At 42.5% G+C, this 21,497-nt stretch overlaps 2 protein-coding genes across 5 annotated transcripts in view; one reads left to right on the plus strand and one right to left on the minus strand.

Moving 5' to 3' along the window:
• Positions 1-21,497, plus strand: part of NDUFAF1 (NADH:ubiquinone oxidoreductase complex assembly factor 1) — a 437,923-nt gene that overhangs the window by 415,366 nt on the left and 1,060 nt on the right. The gene's annotated exons all lie outside the window — the stretch shown is intronic.
• Positions 1-21,497, minus strand: part of NUSAP1 (nucleolar and spindle associated protein 1) — a 440,771-nt gene that overhangs the window by 106,040 nt on the left and 313,234 nt on the right. For all 4 annotated transcript variants that reach the window (XM_077465050.1, XM_077465051.1, XM_077465049.1 and 1 more), the window contains one exon: positions 7,777-8,015. In XM_077465050.1, the coding sequence (XP_077321176.1) occupies positions 7,777-8,015 (239 nt within the window). The remainder of the gene's footprint in view (positions 1-7,776; positions 8,016-21,497) is intronic.

Raw genomic sequence — 21,497 nt, forward strand, 5'->3', positions numbered from 1 at the left:
TTCAGATGCTCCCGATATATAGAATTAAAAAACTTTAATCTCAAAATTTATTTGGAAAAAGAAATCCAGGATATCCCTAAAGATGTTGCAAAAGGATAAGGACCAGGGAGGAGTAAGTGTGCCAAATTTTAAAAAATATTATGATTCTGTGATACTAACTAGGGTGGTAGAATGGACTAGGCAGGGTAGTATAAAAAAGTGGGTGGAAATAGAACACTGTATGGCAGACACAAATTTAGGGAAGAATATTTAGTTATCACCACAATATCGAGCACTAAGGCGTAATAAACTTACATTGACTACTAATGCGATTAGGATTTGGGATGAGTTGCACAAACAATAAATGGAAGTATAACTCCCCATTGATATACTTAAAAGAGAATGATTTTTTTTCCACCGGGTAAAAAGGGAATGGGGAGGGAACTGGATAAAAGCGGAAAATGTTCAACTTAGGCACATAATACACAGAGGGAAAATATTAGCACGGGAAAAGTTAAAAAGGGAAAAAGAAATGTTTTAATTAAATGAGTGGCGATACCTCCAGCTCAGACACTGGGTCACAGACCTACCGGGCCCCCTGAGAGGTGGGGAAGAGCTCTCCGCTTTAGAGCGTATGTGCGATGGGAGAACGGCACGAACAGGGACCTCTCAGATATACAAGATTTTGGACCAGAAGGATGAGCTGGTTGTGCCGCCATACATAAAAAGAAAAAAAAAATGGGAGGGGGAAATAGGTTCACGAAATGAGAGACAAGAGATAGGGAAAATATTGAAACTGGCCCATAGCTCCTCAGTCAATATAGGGATGAGGGAACTTGAACTATAAGTGTCTAGTAGGACACCAGACAGACATACTAATAAAATATCAAAGTGGGCAATCTGGAAATAGTTGGAGGGCATGTGGGCAGATAGAATCTATGGCCCACGTGTGTGGGAACTGCCCAAAGATCAAAAGATATTGGGAGGAAATATTAAAATAAGTAAAAGAGATAACGAATGATCAACTTCCTAAACACCCATGCGTATGCCTGTGCCACGGGACAGACATATCCTTAAAGGAATATAAAAAGTCCATGATAGCCAAAACCTTATTTGCCCCCCCGGAACCAGGGGGGACTTGCCTTCCCCAATATAGCCAAATATTACTTAGCAGCCCAACTCCGTCCAATAGCTTCTTGGAGTACACTAAACGCCTATAACCGTTGGACTCAAATCAAGAAGTTGTGGTTGGCCACAACACATCCTAACTCCATGTTATGGAGTACGGATGTCAGTCTTAGTAAATACCAATCACTGGGACCAATAGCGCTCGTCCACACATTGTGGCACTGTGCCAAAAAGGTGTATCCGCTGACCTCCACAGCCTCCGTGACCATCTCCTTTCTGTTTACTCCCACTGCTCCAGATAGTCTCACATCACGAATGTTCCAACACTGGTTTCATAGAGGCCTGTTCCGCTATGGCCAGTTGGTAGATACTAGGACTAGGACACTTAGATCATTCCAGGAATTGAAAGATTCTTATGACTTACCTAGACAAGCATTCTATAGCTACCCGCAAATCCGCCACTTTGCACAGTCTTTTACGCTGACCCTACAATTCTCCCCTTCAACAGAGTTCGAGAAAGTATGCCTGGAGGGCTCGTCCCCAAAGGGCATGATCTCATGCACCTACCAAATGCTGATAGACTCCTCTTTGACGAGACCGCGGCATGCTTATATGGATAAATATGCTTATAATGGATAAATGGGAGCGAGATCTAGGGGAGACCATACCTTTGAAGACCTGGCAGCAGGTGTGGTCGCGTGCAGGCAAAAGCTCCATATGCACCTTATATAAGGAAAACCAATATAAGGTTATACTCCATTCTATATACCACTCCACTGACTCCCGCTGCTGGCGCTGCCGTAGGAACGCTGTTCCATATTTACTGGACGTGTCCACAAGTCGTCCCCTATTGGGAAACAATCCAGGCCTTATTACAAACCGTTTGAAGTACAAATACCATTATACCCCAAACTATTTCTACTGGGCCTTCCTCCTACCTCATTTCTCACGATCCTCCCAAACACTATTAGCTCAGGTGCTGACGGCCGGGCGATGCTTAAAAGCTCTAAAATGGAAGAAAAGGGAAACCCCTCATTGGTCAAGTTGCATACCAGAATTAGAGATGTCAGACGAATGGAATATCTCACAGCTTGGGATAGGATGGAGGCTCCCAATCCCAACTGACAGGGCTGCAGGGGTGTGGGGTCGGATAGGCGTCCTTTACTTCCTCTTCTCTCTCTTTACACGATTCTACGTGTCAGTCTTCCTCTCCCATTTTCGCTCTTTCTCCCCATTCATCTTAACATAAATCACATGAATGATTACCAACTAGGCCAGTGGAATAAAGCGGGAATTAAATCCCCGCGGTAAATGTACACCTGTAGTGGTGTAATGTCTGAGTTGGTGTATTGTCGTATATTATGTTTCTGTTACAAAATTAATGGACCCAGAGAGTCGGGACTATGCGACCATGCCACTGAAAGGAACTCGTTTACTTGATTGGTATATGCCACCCGCAATACGGAGTAAAGTAGCTTGCGACTGCCTATCCACATTTACTGTACCTTAATGTTTTTTTTTTCTGTAACTTTGTTAAAAATTGGAAATTCAATAGTCAGTCAGTTTTCAAAGTCTCTAGTACCCCAATTTTTAGATATAGCCAAGAGTATGATTCCAAGGAAGTGGAGGGAACTAGAAGAGCCCACGATAAAAGAATGGTTTGAGAAAATAGATTATATTTTTAGGATAGAATACGGTGATAGAGAAGAAGGAGGAGATAGAGAACCCCAGAGAAAATGGTAAAGATGGAAGACATTTAAGTCAACAAAGATATATAGTGAAGGTCATGGGCTATATAGGTGTACCAAAAAAAAAAAAAAAAAGGGGGGGGGGGGGTTATAGAGAAAGAGGAATAGATAATAGGAAATAGAACACGTAATATTCGAGTGGGAAACCACAGGGAGAATAGGTAAAAAGTACTTGGGATTGTTCTATGCGGGTTAGCGCTGTATATGATTTATATGTAAGACTCTGTCCCCTCTTTTTTCTTACAGTGGTGTGAAAAAGTGTTTGCCCCTTCCTCATTTCCTGTTTCTTTGCATGTTTGTCACACTTAAGTGTTTCGGAACATCAAACCAATTTAAACAATAGTCAAGGACAACACAAGTAAACACAAAATGCAATTTGTAAATGAAGGTGTTTATTATTAAAGGTGAAAAAAAATCCAAACCATCATGGCCCTGTGTGAAAAAGTGATTGCCCCCCTTGTTAAAACATACTATAACTGTGGTTGTCCACACCTGAGTTCAATTTCTCTAGCCACACCCAGGCCTGATTATTGCCACACCTGTTCACAATCAAGGCATCACTTAAATAGGAGCTGCTTGACACAGTAAGGTCCACCAGAAGATCCTTAAAAGCTACACATCATGCCGAGACCCAAAGAAATTCAGGAACAATTGAGAAAGTAATTGAGATCTATCAGTCTGGAAAGGGTTATAAAGCCATTTCCAAAGCTTTGGGAATCCAGCGAACCACAGTGAGAGCCATTATCCACAAATGGCGAAGACATGGAACAGTGGTGAACCTTCCCAGGAGTGGCCGGCCGCCCAAAATTACCCCAAGAGCGCAGCGACGACTCATCCAAGAGGTCACAAAAGACCCTACAACAACGTCCATGGAACTGCAGGCTTCACTTGCCTCAGTTAAGGTCAGCGGTCATGCCTCCACCATCAGGAAAAGACTGGGAAAAAATGGCCTGCATGGCAGAGTTCCAAGGAGAAAACCACTGCTGAACAAAAAGAACATCAAAGCTCGTCTCAATTTCTCCACAACACATCTTGATGATCCCCAAGACTTTTGGGACAACATTCTGTGGACCGATGAGACAAAAGTGGAACTCTTTGGAAGGTGTGTGTCCAAGTATATCTGGCGTAGAAGGAACACTGCATTTCATAAAAAGAACATTATACCAACAGTAAAATATGGTGGTGGTAGTGTGATGGTCTGGGGCCGTTTTGCTGCTTCAGGACCTGGAAGACTTGCCGTGATAAAAGGAACTATGAATTCTGCTGTCTACCAAGAGATCCCGAAGGAGAATGTCCGACCATCTGTTCGTGTACTCAAGCTGAAACGAACTTGGGTTCTGCAGCAGGACAATGATCCTAAACACACCAGCAAGTCCACCACCGAATGGCTGAAGAAAAACAAAATGAAGACTTTGGAGTAGCCTAGCCAAAGTCCTGACCTGAATCCTATTGAGATGTTGTGGTATGACCTTAAAAAGGCCGTTCATGCTCGAAAACCCTCTAATGTAACTGAATTAGGACAATTCTGCAAAGATGAGTGGGCCAAAATTCCTCCAGGACGCTGTAAAAGCCTCATTGCACGTTATCGCAAACGCTTGGTTGCAGTTGTTGCTGCTAAGGGTGGCCCAACCAGTTATTAGGTTTAGGGGGCAATCACTTTTTCACACAGGGCCATGATGGTTTGGATTTTTTTTCACCTTTAATAATAAACACCTTCATTTACAAATTGCATTTTGTGTTTGTGTTGTCCTTGACTATTGTTTAAATTGGTTTGATGTCCCGAAACACTTAAGTGTGACAAACATGCAAAGGAACAGGAAATGAGGAAGGGGGCAAACACTTTTTCACACCACTGTATATGTATTTGTTTTGTAATGATAAAAAATTGGATATAAATAAAAGAATAAAAATGTGTTTTTTTTTTAAACTGCTCGGCCTATAAATTGCTTTGGTCCACAAAGGATCGATACATATCTTCCATGAAAACAGCTAAAACAAAAATATATATATATATATATATATATATATATATATCAATGGGAGTAGTTAAATTTGCGGTTTCAACCTGAATTCCGGGTTGGGCAGTGAAAAGAGGGGAGCATGGGTGCTGCAGAATCTGTGGGCTGCCAATCAGGACTTGCAAGCACATCAGGAAGAACACTATGGGCTCTATATGCCTGTGTGTTCTAATTATTGGTGGCTGCAGGGAACTGCTTGTGATAGCCTCTGCGCTGGCTTGGAATGCAATTTTAGGATGCGCTAAGTCACCATGAGATACTGCAATGCTGGTGTGAAAAATGACAAGATACACTAGGCTGCTGGTAGCTGCATATGAGAATAATTTTGTGATTGTAGCAACTCAGCAACATGGGCACGGGGTTGGGTATGCCTGACCTTAGCATGGACCTCTTCTCCATCGTCTGAGCTATCTGGCATGGTGCCGCTGCATTCTACAGGTTTCGTATTCTGAGCCTAATTCTGTCACTGAGGATTCCCCTTCGCTCTCAGGTGACATACTAAGAATCCTGTAGGCCTCTTCACTAGTATACCTTTCGTTGGACATTTTGGCCACTCAAAGAGTGCCTTGTGGGGGACTGCTAGAACAGCTACAAATAAAAGGTAATTGCTAGGGCTAGGAGAGAACAGGCCTGATCTTTCGAATGCTGCGGTTTTGTGTTCAGTGTAGTAGAAGTGACAGTGATCTACTGACACTGCACTTGTTTGGGGGAGGGGCTAAACACATGTAATGCCAGGTATCAGTGCTGATCCTGCATTTTTGGGGACATTAATATATTTTTGATCAATGATACTGATTCTTTAAGACACTATACTAGCAATGGAGGTTTATAGTATGTGTAATAGTGTTGCTGCCAAAGGGTTAAATGTGATAATGAATATATGGCAGGCAATACGACACTATCTGGGAGTGAAACCAACTAATAAAATGGAAATGTGCCTATCTAGGTCTTTTACTGTGTAAAGTGTGCTGTTTTGACTCATGGAATGAGCTCTTCTCTCTCGAACTGAAAAGGATTCCACAAGAGCAGATCGTCACTTCCTGTGTCTGTGTTTGTAAACACAGGTACATGCTGTTCTGTGATTCACCAGAACTGATCAGCAGGTCCAGGCCAAAAGTCATTGGCCTGGACCTGAAGACTGATCGGTACAATTAAAGCACGCTCCATACAGTATATGGGAAAAAATACTCGTAGTCTCAGAGACCGGTTTAGGAATAATTTGGCAGACATACGTGGACTAATATCCATTAATGTCACTCGCCCTTTTAACTCCATGCATGAAGGGGACATGCCTCGTGTACAGGTAATTGAAAGGGTTAAAAATCCTCCAAGAGGAGGTGACCTTTTACACCTCCTCTGTAAGAGAAGTATTTTGGATTTTAAGTTGCAGAGTAGGATACCAGGGGGCTTGAATTATGAATGGGATGTCAATTATAACGGTTAAGGTGAAAGCACAGTTATTTGAGCCTCCCCTCGTTTTTCCTGTTCTGCAACTGTCCCATTATATTTTATCTTATTTTATTATATTTGAATTCCCATATATTCGCCCATTTCTTTTGTGTCCTCACTTTTTTCTTTACAAGGGTAATTGATTTATTTGTAATTTTTGCTATATTCCAGTAGCCTATATGCACATTTATCCAAGTCTATTGATAATGATTTTTTTGATAAAGTTTATTATATATAAATGTGATATATTTGATTTGAAATATCTATGCATGCTCCTTTTTGGGTGCGTTGTTTATATTTGTTTCCCTCTGAATTATGAACATATTTGGAGTTACAATATAATTATTGACTAATAAATGTTTATTATTATTAGCATGATTCTTATATCAGTGGCAAAATCTTTACAGAAATAAAAAGAATGTTTTTTCTTTTTTTTTGAAAATTTATGTTTTGTCTTTAGTTCTGGCATGATTCATTGCAAGAGCCATAGAGGACGGTTAATCAGCATAATTAAGTACTCACTTATTTCAGCTGTGTATGTACTATTTTAAATGCTAGGTTCAGTGATGTGCTTTGTATTATGATTAGGCAAACTTGATTCATGAAACGTGTCAATATTTGCAGGTATCATTGCCACCTCGATGTTATATCAATAATTCACACAATTTAGTCTACATTTTGGAGTGCGGTTAACCCTTTGTTACCATTAATATTACAGAATAGTGGGAGCATGGATCACATGTACCTAGTATGTGATCCGGTGCAGGAGTGCCATTCTGCCACCGTATAACTAGGTTATGCGGTTGGAAAACGGATATGGTGTGTTGCAGCCTGCTGCGATATGATCTCTGCACCTTCTTGTACACCTTTCACTGATCTTTTTCTGTGTGCATTTCTGTAAAATTTATTTTGCATAAAGCTTATATACAAAATAAAAAGAAGCTGCAGTTCAATGTCCCTTAAAGGAGAACCTGTAAGAGAGAGAGCACTGAGAACTGTCATTAGTGTTTCTTAGGTGCAGGCCCCAGGATCCTAATCATGGATTTAGCATTTATTTAGCCAATCAGGAGTGAGAAAGGGCAGAGATGGGTTGGGACTCGGTGTCTGAATGGACACACAGAGCTGTGATTTGGCTTGGGTGCCCCAAAGCAAGCGGCTTGCTGTGGGGTCACCCAACGGCAGGGAGGGGGCAGGAGCAGCGAAGAGGGACCCAAGAAGAGGAGGCTCTAGGCTGCTCTGTGCAAAACCAACTGCACAGATGAAGTAAAGCATAATATGTTTGTTTTAAACAAGACTTTACAATCACTTAAACTATTAAACTGTCCTCAAAAGGTCCATTTAAATAGGCTTATGAAGATTTTCCACAATGCTTTAGATTCAGGAATTACTGTTTTATACAGATCAGAAAACCATTCTAGGTTCAAACTATGCAGGATCTACCCTGATATACATACCTGGCTGATTCATTTTATTTTCATCAGACTGATTTTTGTGTAGTGAGATTTTGCTTAATTTAGACTTCAGATCACTCTCGCACAGTAGTAAACTTTTATTTGCATCCGCCATTGATTCAATTGCTTGCAGTGGCAAGTTTCTTGCTTCCTTCTCTGGTGTTTCAAAGCAGGAGGACTTTTTAGCAGGTGTCTTTATCAATGAGCGCTTGTGCTCATTATTCTTTGTGGTTTCTGAAAACCTGAGGGAAATTAAATAACTTATTTCGTTTCTACAAAAAAGTAATTCTTCTATTTGTTTCAAGACGCATGCCTAATAAATGGCTGCATGTGCTTTTCATTTTATTAGTGTGTATTTGCAAATTCTTAATTTATTAATTGGCTCAATGGCAATTGTACAACTCTGTAATGTAAAAGCATAATAGTACAGTGAGCCTCCAATTATGTTCAATTGGATGAAACATTCAATGTAATCAAAAAGTAGTCAACTATTTTCGAAATTGGTTAGTTGGTCAACCAAGAAGTTGGCCTGCATACAGAATGCATTATTTGTTTACATATCAGGAAATACAGTGAAGCACACATACACCGCTGTAAACCATCTATACAGGTCAGCAAGTGACAGAGCTTGTGAATGTGCGAGGAGCAATGCCTCATGGAACATGTAGTCCTGGGCAGGAGAAGGACGTGATTTAAAGTGCTTCTACAGGCAGAAGTTTAATTTTTCTTAATGCATCTATGCCTGCACAGTCCAGATCTCAACCCATTAGAACACCTTTGGGATGAATTAGAGCGAAGACTCTCGTCCAACATAAATGCCTGACCTCACAAATGCGCTTCGAAGAATGGTCAAACATTCCCATCAACACACTACTAAACTTTGTGAACAGCCTTCCCAGAAGAGTTGAGGCTATAGCTGCAAAAGGTTGGCCAACTCAATATTGAACCCTACGGACCAAGACTGGGATGCCATTCAATTTCATGTGTGTGTAAAGGAAGGCGAATCAATACTTTCCACAACAGTGCATCTCTTGGTTTTCTCAGGAGTGCATTTATTTTTTCTTCCCCAACTATATAGCTGGTTAAATTATATTTAACACTGCATATATTCAAGAACATTTTTATTTATTTTTTTAACTTCACATAATAAATTATATACCACACTTTGAGGTTTTTATACAATTAATCAAAATAATAAAATCGGACAACTAATGATGGGTGTTGAGTTTTTTTGACGATTGTTTTTACATACAGCAATGCGAGGCATAGATTGAGGCCTGATTTTCCCCCTCCAAATCAAATCTATATATGGTCTTGTCGGAGGAGCCCTGTCTCCTTTCTCCTAACATAGCTGGGTAGGAGAAAAACATAGCTGGGTAGGGTATGGGGAAAAACAGCTGGGTATGGGCGTTAAATAGATGATTTGCTGATGGTGTGGGATGGGGATGACAGTTTAATTAAAAGTGATTGTTAAAATACAAAAATAACTTTTACAAACATGTTATGCTATACTTACCTTCTCTGTGCAAGGGTTTTGCAGAGCAGCCCCGATCCTCCTTTTCTGGGGTCCCCTGGCAGCGCTCCTGGCTTCTCTGATTCGTGTCCCCCCGTCAGAGAGCTAGTTTCCATGTGGGTACACTCCCAATTCCTGATGCTGCACCCATTGACACAGACAGCAGGACTCGGCCTAGCCCACCGTGTCACTGGATTTGATTGACAGCTATGACTCTATCCAATGAGGATCCGAGACAGTGGCTGGAGCTACTGGGCTTGTGGTCGCCGCTGAAACGATTGGTTTCAGGTGAGAAAAAGAGGGGCTCTGGGGGGCAGCTTCAGCACAGACCATTTTATCACCTTAATGCATAAACCTTGAAACGTTGCATATCTTTTGGATTTTGTTGGTTGTTTCAAGAACAATCGGTGTAATCTTCAGTCTACTGCATCATTTGATTCCTTAAGCATTGCTTTCCTGGATAGCACTTTGAGGGGTGATGAAAATAAAGCTGTTATTCACATCTGCACTTATAGCAAGCAATACTCAGGAAATACAACTCTTTATGCTACTAGTTGTCACCCATCCCACATCATCCATGAGATCCCAGTTTGAGACCTACGCTTGGCGGAACTGTTCCTCTGTCAGTGCCTTTCACAACAAATTTAACAGCATTAATGTCTGAATAGCTCAAAGGGGTTACTCTGATTCAGTCATTCAAAAGAGGATTGGATCGTGTAGGGGTTAAAAGGAGAAATGTCTTACTTGCCAATGCTTTAGTTGGTGTTTGTAATAAAATAGAAACATGTATAAAAGAGAGGGAGAGAGGGAGAGAGAGAGAGAGAGAGAGAGAGAGAGAGAGAGAGAGAGAGAGAGAGAGAGAGAGAGGGGAAGAGAAAGAGGGGGAGAGAAAGAGGGGGAGAGAAAGAGGGGGAGAGAAAGAGGGGGAGAGAAAGAGGGGGAGAGAGAGAGGGGGGGAGAGAGAGAGGGGGCGAGAGAGAGAGAGAGGGGGCGAGAGAGAGGGGGCGAGAGAGAGAGAGGGGGCGAGAGAGGGGGGGAGAGAGAGAGAGAGAGAGAGAGAGAGAGAGAGAGAGAGAGATTTAAAGCGGTTCTTCACCCTAAAGGGGAAGTTCCGCTAGTATTATCCCTCCCCCCCTCCGGTGCCACAATCGGCACCTTTCGGGGGGGAGGGGGGTGCAGTTACCTGGATAATCCAGGTAACTGCACCTACTTCCGGCCAGACCGCCGCATGGCTCCGCCCACCGCCGCATGGCTCCGCCCCCCCGTTGTGTTCTGGGAAACACACAGTTCCCAGAGACACAGCGGGGAACCAGCGCAGCGCGACTCGCGCATGCGCAGTAGGGAACCGGGCAGTGAAGCCCTCTTGCTTCACTTCCCGATTCCCTGACAGAGGATGGCGGCGGTGGCTGCAGCGAGACGAGCGATCGCTCGTCATCTGCCGCCGACATCGCTGGAACCTGGGACAGGTAAGTGTGATATTATTAAAAGTCAGCAGCTGCAATATTAGTAGCTGCTGGCTTTTAATATTTTTTTTTTTTGTGCAGCTCCTCTTTAAGAAAAAGAGGCATGGTGGATATGCAAATTTATTAACTCTCAGATGGGACTTGGATTTACATTAAAGTGGTTGTTAAGCCACTTCTATAAGATCCTCCCATCCATAACAAAGAAATGTATCCCTGTGTCGTGTTTTATATATATATATATATATATATATATATATATATATATATATAAAAACAAAAACAAAAAAAAAAAACACACCAATATGTGCCTTTATCAGTGGCTTCCGGCAAACACGTGCCTCTTTGGCTCTCTTTTGGGCTGAAAGCTCCAGCGGGGGTGGGCCCAAGCACTCTCATTGACATCGGAGGAGGAGGGGGAAGAGAGGAGATCCATAAGTGCAAGGCGCCGCTCTGATATAGGAACAGATAAGTATATTTTTTATACAACACAGGCACACAACGTTATATTACAGAGGGGATGGGATCATTTTATAGTAATTATGGAAGCAGCCGGAGTGGAGGGGGCGAGCGTTGACACAGACAGTAATGGAGGAGAGGACAGAGCAGGGCTGCGAATGACGGAGGCAAGAAAAATGACCACGGTATTAGGGCTCAGCGGCCATGATACACTGTGGTCAGTTTACAGGGGGGAGAATATATAGGCAGGCAAGATCAGCCAGGTTTTTTAGCTGTTACAGAGGGCCAAATTACACAGAACAAGCACTGTGCTGTTTAACATTCAATAATGGAACATTTATTTTTTTATTTTTTGTTAACATGGTATACTTACCGCCTCTGTGCAGTTGGTTTTGCACAGAGCAGCCTGGATCCTCCTATTCTCAGGTCCCTCTGCTCCATGTCTCTCCCTCCTTTGAGTGCCCGTCAACCAGCAGAGGCCCTGAGCTGACCTGGCCCCGCCCCCTCTCTCCCCTGATTGGCTGACTGACAGCCACTGGAGCCAATGGTGCCGCTGCTCTGCCTCAGCCAATCAGGAGTGTCCTGGATGGCTGAGGGTACAGTGGACATCGCTGAAGAGAGAAGGGGCTCAGGTAGGCCCTTAAGGGGTGCAGCTAAATGCTAGAGCTGCACGATTTAAAGTAAAAAAAAAAAATCACGATCTTGATCCACCCCCTGCCCCCCCCCCCCCCCCCCCGACGATCTCTCCTGCTGAGAGGAGGCGATTCTTTCAGATAAACAAGTGGAGAGATTATCTGCTCACTCAGCTGTCAAAAGAAAGCATCCCGGGCAGCCTGCCAAGTTTAAAACTTGAAACATTGTAATGCTTACTTCTTAGAGCAAAGGGATAGAACTTCTTGTGTAAACAAATCTGGGCAGTCTGCCAAGCTTTCAACCACGTGTAAATTCAGGAAGTTAAATCACTTAAAGTCTCAATCTTTTTCTGACACTTCTTAAAGAGGAGTTTCCCTAAAAAAATAATAAATACAAGTCGGCAGCTACAAATACTGCAGCTGCTTACTTTTAATAAACGGATTCTTACCTGTCCCAGGGTACAGCGATACGGGGGAACGAAGCCCCGCTCTCCCCCCCACCTCCTCTCAGCGGCGCCGGCACTGCAACTGTGTGAAGCCACAGCCGGGCACCCACTGCGCAGTCATCTGGGACCTGTCCCAGATGACTGACAGGAGTGAGGGGGCGGAGCCGAGCCCTTCCTGCACCGAGGGGAAGAGACATCAGGAGCCCAGGCACTGAATGAGACCGACTAACAGGCATTTAGAGGCGAGTTAAAATAAAAATTCCAAAATTTTAAGTAATTTTAAGTTTGTGTGCTGAACACCACTTTAAAGTTAAAATACATATTTTTTGCTAGAAAATTACTTGGAACACCCCCCCCCCCCACTATATATACACATACACATATATACACACACACATATACATATACACATACATATATATATATATACACACATATACACACACAAATAATTTTAGCAGTGACACTAGGGAGTAAAATGACAATTGCTGCAATATTTTATGTCACACTATTTGCCCAGCAGTGTTTCAAGTGCATTTTTTGGGGAAAAAATACACTTCAATAAATAAAAAATAAAAACTGAAACAGTAAAGTTAGCACAATTTTTTTTTTTTTTAAATGTGAAAGATGATACGCCACGATAATCGTGATCTATCTTCGAAGCCAAAAAAGAAAAATGATTCTCATTTTAGCCAGAATCGTCCAGCTCTACTACACACAGATGGATTTATTTTATCTTAATGCACAGAATGCATTAAGATAAAAACCTGTTAGACTTACCATTAATGGTATTTCTACAAACCTTCCAGGGCGGCACACCTGAGAGATGAGGGCTCCTCCCTACAGGAAACACAATCACTTGACAGCTTGTTATAAGTCGCCACCCTTCCCCTTGATCCCCTTTATTATGTAATAAAGTAATACTGAACTGGTTCACAAGGAGCATCACTCCACATAAGTACTTAGCACCTAGTGTTTTTAGCTCATCTTTCCCTTCACATAGGGCGGGGATGTAAGGCTGCCATCCTGGAAGGTTTGTAGAAATACTGTTCCCGGCAAGTCTAACATAGGTTTTCTCCCATCACTTTCCAGGACGGCACACTTGAGAGGATAATCAAGGAACCCCAGGCCTACTTTAGGGTGGGACTCCTGCAAGGCCTTTGTGCCAAATGCCAGGCTTTGGACTTGAATTTTTTACCTCCACTCCTTAGTGCGTGATGAAGGTATACTAGCTGGATCATGTAAATGATCTGCCAGATTGCTCCACCTATGTCACCCTGCCTTCTCTTCGGAAGCAGAATCTAGGTGGCATGGCCTCTTAAAAAGAAAATCTGAGAGCCTGTGATTTTTGCAAGTTAGAAAAAATTAACTGCGTCAACCTTCTAGCAATTGTGGTCTGTAATGTTTGTAACTGCTGCATAAGACCACTAAAAAGACTAAACAGAAACTTGATCTGTGAAACACGGAACTACTTGGTCAAAAAACATCTGGTTTTAAATCATTAGTCTGACAGAACAACTTATAAAAAGGCTCCCTGACAGACAATTCTTGCATGTCCCCTTTTTATTTATTTGCCATAGCCATGGTAAAAAGGCAAAAACCCACTAAAGGATAATATATTAAGGGAAGCCTATTCCCTGGGCTCAGAGGACTGGCAAGGTATGTAACCAAGCATACCCAATTTCTGGTTCTCTTCCCATCTGAATGCTGACATGTCAGATGTGAGTGTTCTATATCCCCAGACTCCTTATAGCCCTGTGGGTAGATGCATTAAATTTAAGAAGGATGGAGCCTGGTAATAACTGATAGTAACCATTTCATAAATATCAGGTGTCTGAGACCATAATCCCCTCCAAGCACCAATGGGTGCCTTTTGGTACCAATGCGTGTTAAATGAAGCAGATCCCTACTACAGGGAATTAAATCTATAGTAAAAGACGAATATTGACTAGCTACATTTAGTTCGTCAAAGGGGGTGACATGAAGGAAATCTGCCGAGCTGTAAACCCCGGTAAAACGCTGTAAAACGGGTCGGGTAAACAGGTCAGAAAAGTTCTGAGGCTGCATCTTCAAACCATAGTACTCCATAGTTCTTACTAAAAAAAAAAAAAAAATCATGACAGGTGATTATGTCCTTCTTCCAGTGTCCTCCTGGGTTCAAGCCTAGGAAATGCTTCTGGCATGCCTGAATGTAAAGGACTGAATTTTTTATTTTTTTGCAGTCAGAACATCGGTTCCTTACATGTGCATGGAAAATAAGGTCTAGAATAATTATAATATCACAGCTATACAGGCCATAAATCTTGTATGTCTGAAGGGTAGCCAGCCCAAGCTTTATATGGAATACAAAAACAGGAAGACACACCCAGCCTTCACTATTGCATTTTCTGATGTACAGAAATTAGCAACACTGCACGGTCATATAGCCAAAAGAAATGTCACTAGCAGAAACTGCTGTGCGTTTATGAATAGCAACCTTGTACAGTTGTATAACAAAAATGTTGCTTACAATTCCATGTTGTACCTTTCTGATTAGAAATAGTGTACGGTTATATAAGAGAAGCGTCACTAACAATTCAATGTTATGCATTTCTGATAAGCAACAGTGTATAGTCGCATAATCTATATTATGCATTTCTATTGAGCCATAAGATAGTTATATAACCGAAAAGACACAAAACAACTTCCCATGGTGTGCATTTCTGATGTGTGGTCCAACAATCTATCCTAGGCATAGCCTGAACTCCTGATACTAAATCCTTCACCCACCAATGAAGGAGCATGGTAGTTCCAAATAATGGAGGTCTGAGACTATACCACAGTAGTGGTAGTTGTTACCCTGCTGCATAAGTCTGAGTAGATGTAGCTAGCACACACAGCTGGGAGCAAGTCCAAGCATCTAAGGTCTTAAACAAGCACAGACCCAAAAGATCAATTAAGTAATTCTCAGGAAGAGATGATCACAATCTTATGCCCTGTAAACACGATCCGAATATTGTCAGAAAACGGCCATCCGAGGAAGGATCGAACGGTTTTCGGATCATGTGTAAACCACTTTCGACACTCGATTCAGACTGTGCAAATGAGAAATATCGGCGGAGCAAGCTCCGTAATTTTTCTCGTACGTCAGTGGAACAAATGATAATTGTGCAATGTGTACAGCAATCGTCTGGAAAAACTTGTAAGCGAACGATTGCGCATTATCGGAAGCTGCTAATGACCCGGAAAATTAAACAAGACGGAAGAAACACATGCATGGAATGAAAGTACCTAAAGAACATCCTGCGAACGATCCTGTGTAATTGCGAGTCTCTGCACATGTGACGTAAGCTCCGGCCCTCTTTGCCCCGTGATCACGCAATGCAGTCTGCCTACACAGCACCATTAAAGCATGGAGGGAGCAGAGGAGAGCATGCCGGGGCAAAAGAAGAATAGGACCTACAGACAGTGCCATGACAGCATGGAGGAAGCAGAGGAGAGCATGCCTGGGCAAAAGAAGAATAATGCAGGCAAAACAAAGGTAACAGCCATGAGTATAGGAGAAATGGTGGAGCTTGTGAGGTTGTTTGAAACTTATGATTACGATGGGAAGCTAAAGAACTACAACAAACCGAATGCATGTAAGGATCGCATACTGGATAAAGTAATTGAAGATATAAATAAGTATGGAATCCTGCGGTCCAAACATCAACTGCGCAAATGATGGTCTGATCTAAAACAGAGAACACTAGCAACTCCAAAAGATTCATCAGATCATCAAAAAAAAGTAATATATTTTATTTTAATAATTTCCCACAAATTTATATTGTCATATTTTAAATGCATTTTACAATGCATTTATTTGGATTAATTTCAGGAAAAAATACAAAAAATATCAACAAAAATAGATTTTGCAAGCACCGCAGGAGATTACAATGAGCAATCACTGCAGCATTCCACAGTTATGTGCAAACAACCAAATTCTGTTTAAAGTGACAGTTAAAATTGTATATTAAAAACAAACATGCTCCACGGTGAAGCTACTTTGCACAGAGTGTCCCCGATCCTCATCTTCTGGTGCTGCTCAGCAGCTCTCTGCTCTTCCCAGCATCAGATATCACCCTGGGAGAAGCACACTTACAGGGGGTTACCTTGCAGGGATGTTCCCAAGTCCAGAGAAACCGAATGCAGGACTGTGCCCCTCCCCCCAGCAGCCCTGTCACTGAATTTGATTAACAGTTGGAGCCAGTGGCTGCACTGCTATCAATCTAGCCTTTGAACACCTTTTGTACCCCCTAGCTGAGAAACAGTGTGTCCCTGTGGGAGTAGTGCAAGGGTGCAGGTAAGTAAAAAGGTGGGTCTATGGGCTGGTCACTGATCGTAGTCTTTCTACCTTAATGTATAGGATGCATTAAGGTGAAAAAAAAAAAAAAAACACAAACCTTTACAACCACTGTAATGTATTGTGTATAGGTGATTGTTGCACATGAGATAATTAGAATATTACACCTGATTTATGTAGCACCAACAGTGTGGGCAGCGCTTCCAATAACATGCTGTGAAAATTGCATGATTCCACACAATGTGGTGGTTGTAGAAACTACCGCCACACCCCGTTAAGCAATATTAACTTTTAAAGTTGGGGTGTTTGTATTTGTGGGGTGGGGAGGTTATTGAGTTTATTGAAAAATTATTTTCTTTATATCATTGTGTTGCAAACATATTTTAACCACTTGCAGACCGGACCATTTTGCTGGTCAAAGACCAGACCACTTTTTGCGATTCGGCACTGCGTCGATTTAACTGACAATTGCGCGGTCGTGCGACGTGGCTCCCAAACAAAATTGACGTCCTTTTTTTCCCACAAATAGAGCTTTCTTTTGGTGGTATTTGATCACCCCTGCGGTTTTTATTTTTTGCGCTATAAAATAGAGCGACAATTTTGAAAAAACGCATTAATTTTTACTTTTTGTTATAATAAATATCCCCCAAAAATATATTAAAAAAAACATTTTTTTCCCCTCAGTTTAGGCCGATACGTATTCTTCTACATATTTTTGGTAAAAAAAATCGCAATAAGCGATTATTGATTGGTTTGCGCAAAAGTTATAGCGTTTACAAAATAGGGATAGTTTTATAGCATTTTTATAAATTTTTTATAATTTTTTTTTTTACTAGTAATGGCGGCGATCTGCGATTTTTATTGTGACTGCGACATTGTGGGGGACCCATCGGACATTTTTGGGACCATTGTCATTCATACAGTAATCACTGCTATATAAATGCAGTGATTCCTGTGTAAATGACACTGGCAGTGAAAGGGTTAACCAGTGGGTGGCAGTGTAGGGGTTAAGTGTTCCTAGGGGTGTGTTACTAACTGTGGGGGGGTTGGGCTTTCATTTAGTGTACACTGATCTCTGCTCCAATCACATGGAGCAGAGATCAGCGTCACTAGTTGCTAGGCATAATGGAGAAATGTTGTTTATACAGCATTTCCTCTATTCGGCCGCTCTGTGAGACGATCGTGGGGATGCCCGCGGCGATCGAGTCCGCGGGTCCCGCGACCGGACTCACGGGGGTCCCGACCAGTACGCAAATATGCCTGCCCGTGCCATTCTGTCGACGTACATCGTCGTGCGCTGGTCGGGAAGTGGTTAAGAAAGTGTAGCTTAGACTTTTGTTATAATAGGAATTTTAAAACAGCTTACCTGTAAAATCCTTTTACTTGAAATACATCAGGGGACACAGAGCTATTGTAATAACTATGTGGGTTATAGTGGCGTATCAGGAGCTGGACACTGGCACGCCCCTTAAGGCGTGAACTTCCCCTATATAACCCCTCCCATTACTGGGAGTCCTCAATTTTGTAGCCAAGCAATACAAGTGTATAAGAATAAGAAGGGAGGGACCACTGTGTCCCCTGATGTACAAAGAGAAGGATCTCACAGGCAAGCTGCCATAAAAATCCCACCTTTTTTTACATCAGCGGACACAGAGCCATAGTACTTACTATGTGGGATGTCAAATAGCAATCCATATCTTGGACCTTCTGGCAGTACAAACAAAACCTGTGTTTTGCAAACCTGAGAGGTCGCCCTGAAATAGGTTCTAATCGCTCTTACTACATCAAGAGACTGTAGTGCTTTCTCTTCCCCAGATTAAGGCTTCTGGGGAGAAAGGAGGAAGAATAATATCTTAGTTTAAATGAAAACCTGTTACCACTTTTTGGTAAGAATTCAGGATGAGGAAAAAAAAAAAAAAAACACCTCATCCTTTTGCATGATGAAATAGGGCTCTTACAAGACAGAGCCGTTCGTTTCAATACTCTTCTAGCAGAAAAAATGGCAAGAAAAAAAGATCATCTTTCTTGTCAAAGAACCAAGAGAATTTCTTAGAAGGTTCAAACTGCTGATTTAACAAAGTCGATCAGACCAATTTTAAATCCTAAGGATTTAGAGGTGCCTTGATAAGGGGAATAAACTGTTACCTCTTGCATAAGCTATGCACCAAGAGTGGGAAGAGGCCGTAGGAAAAGACATTGACGCGGCATAGATCTGGCTCTTGATCAAAGTCAGCTTAATTTCAGATCCTGCCTATTGACATACTTCCTGTGGTTCCAACCCCTGGATCCATACCAAGAGACCTATGCCTTCCAGATTCTATAGTAAGTGATTCTGGAAGCCGGCTTCCTGGCATTAGGCAAAGTAAACATTACTGAAGGAGATCACCCACAATCTTTTATAGAGTGGGATTCAACAGTCAAACCTGTTAAACTCCTTGTCCGTAAGGTAGGATGAAATACCGGACCCTGTACAAGAAGGTCTGGCTATAATGGCAGAGTCCAAAGCACTCCTACTGTCATCATTATGATTGCAATAAATTAAGATCTCCTTGGACCTGGCTGGGGCCACCAGAATCACCTCCTCTTGTTGCTGCTTAATCCTGCAGAGAAGGTGCAGAAGTAGCAGAGCTGGAGGAAATGCATAGATCAGTGAAAACTGATCCCTTGGGAAGACCAATGCATCTGTTCCATCTGCTTGCGGACCCCTTGTTTGTCAAAGTTGTCGACCTTATTAATGAATCTGGATGTGAATAGGTCCATGTCCGGAGTATCCCATCTGACATACTGCTAGAAAGATGTCGGGGTGAAGAGATCATTCTCCTGGAAATAATTGTTGCCGTTTCAAGTAGTATGCCTGAAATATTAAAATTGCCGAAAGGCAAGGAGTGTTGTGTTCTGCCAAAGCTAGAACATTAGTCACCTCTTTTTGGGCTGCATGACTTCTCGTGCCTCCCCTGGTGATCGATGTAAGCCATCGCCGTGGCCCTGTCCGACCGAATGCTGTCAGGACAGTCCCGTAGTCTGATCGCCAAGATTCTATGGCCAGATGTACTGCCTGAAAATTCCAAAGTTAATAGGCAAGGTCCTCTAACCTGGACGATCTCCCCTGAACAGAATCTTCTCCCAGGGCTACTCCCCAGCCTAGAAGGCTGGCATCTGTTAACACCTTGCAGGATAAAGATTTTTCCGTCCTGCTGGATAACCCCCAATTTAGGCTCTGACCTAGGTTGAGAGCCAAGCATATTGGAAACAAACAAGGCCTAAATCTTCTTTAATCCAGAGCGACAGGATGGTGTCTGGAAGCAATCTTTGAATATAACTGCGTGTAAGGCACGGCCCTGAAGGAGGCCACCATTTCCCCTAAAAATCTCCTACAGCTGAATGAAGGAATTTTCCTTTATCCTGATAAGAATACCTTCTTCTCTGTTTTATCTATAACCAGCCCCCAAGTAACCTCCTTGAAGGTTTTAAGGAGAATCTTCCTAGGCTGAACATCCAACCTAGAGATTTCAGATATCTATAGCTGAGATCAGACTCTGGCTTTAGACCTGAGACTGAATGATCTATTAAAAGTAGATCCTTTTAATGGGTTATGACCATTATGCCTTGAGCCCTTAACCTGGCTATAGGAGGTGCCCTAGGAAGGGACACAGACTGGCTAAGGGTTTCCACCTGGTGCTTCGGCTGATTAATATTTCAGCCGCAGACCTCTACAAAAATGCACTAATCCACGTATAAGCCATAGCCTCTGAGACACAGTGCGTCAAATACACCAGCCCCTTGCCAGGCCTGCTGATCAGGCAGAACTTTCAGGTAATTCACACCAGTTCCTTAACCCCTTGGAGTTCATATTCTAATGCATTGGCGTGACTCAAAATGTGCTCCATCAAAATAGTGGAGCAGGCTTTAAAGGGTTAATGGACTGAGCTACTCCAATTCCAGCCAGAACGGCAAACAACATCTCATCTTTAAAAGGAATATCCAACCTCAACTTGCTGGATCCTTTAACATCAGTGCATTTTCCACTGGACATGTGAGACTCTGCTCGCTGAGGTGATTGCAGCATTAATAGCTGGAACCGCAGGTGGGGGAGTTTCAAATCAACCCTATTAAAAAGGTAGATACCTCAAGAGCCTGCGCTGCAGGCAAGAAAAGGGTTAAGTAAGGGAGTAGACAAACCTGACCTGTGCGGCTACTCCCTCCCTGTTAGGAGACTCCAAAGAGGAAAAATAAGTATTGTCCAATATTTGGGAAGATTTACCTGAACCCCAGCCTCCTGCACCTCAACAAAAGGGCCCAGAGGACTAGATGGGAATCTGCTATGTTTAGTCCTACTATGGGGAGACATCTTTTAAATGGTAGAAGAAAAAACCTGTTTGTATGAAATACACAGGGACAGAAGTGTTCTACCCTTGACGACAAATTTGACTGCACGTATTTTTCTTTTTACCTCTCAGGGGAGGAAGACATTCTTTTGGAAGGGTTTTTAGTTTGTTGTATCCCTTTGTCACTCAAAGCTTACAGTACCAAGCAGAGGCAGTACCAGCAAAAGAATGTTTCACTTGCTAGGCTATAGTACAGTACAAAAGCTGCTATTAGTCCTAGCTATACAGTACAATGTTGTCAAACAAAATGGAGATGCCTGTGTCACCTCCACCGCCAGACTGCAGCTTTTCCTGTATAGCTTAAATTACTTCCTCCACGTGTGGCCAGTGTCTGACGCAGTTTAGCCACGGCCCCGCGCGTGAAACCGCCCCCCCTTCCTCTTTCAACAGTGAAGTGTGTGAGCGCCGGCATCATGGCGAATGGAGGGGGTAAATCCTCCAGCTGACGAGCGGCAACTGGCTGGCATTAAAAGGATCAAAAAAAAAAAACACCAATCTGGGGGCCCAG

This window comes from Lithobates pipiens, unplaced genomic scaffold, assembly GCF_037356315.1.
Source record: "Lithobates pipiens isolate NorthernLeopardFrog02 unplaced genomic scaffold, aLitPip1_a1.2 Scaffold_30, whole genome shotgun sequence".
Taxonomy (NCBI): Eukaryota; Metazoa; Chordata; class Amphibia; order Anura; family Ranidae; genus Lithobates; species Lithobates pipiens.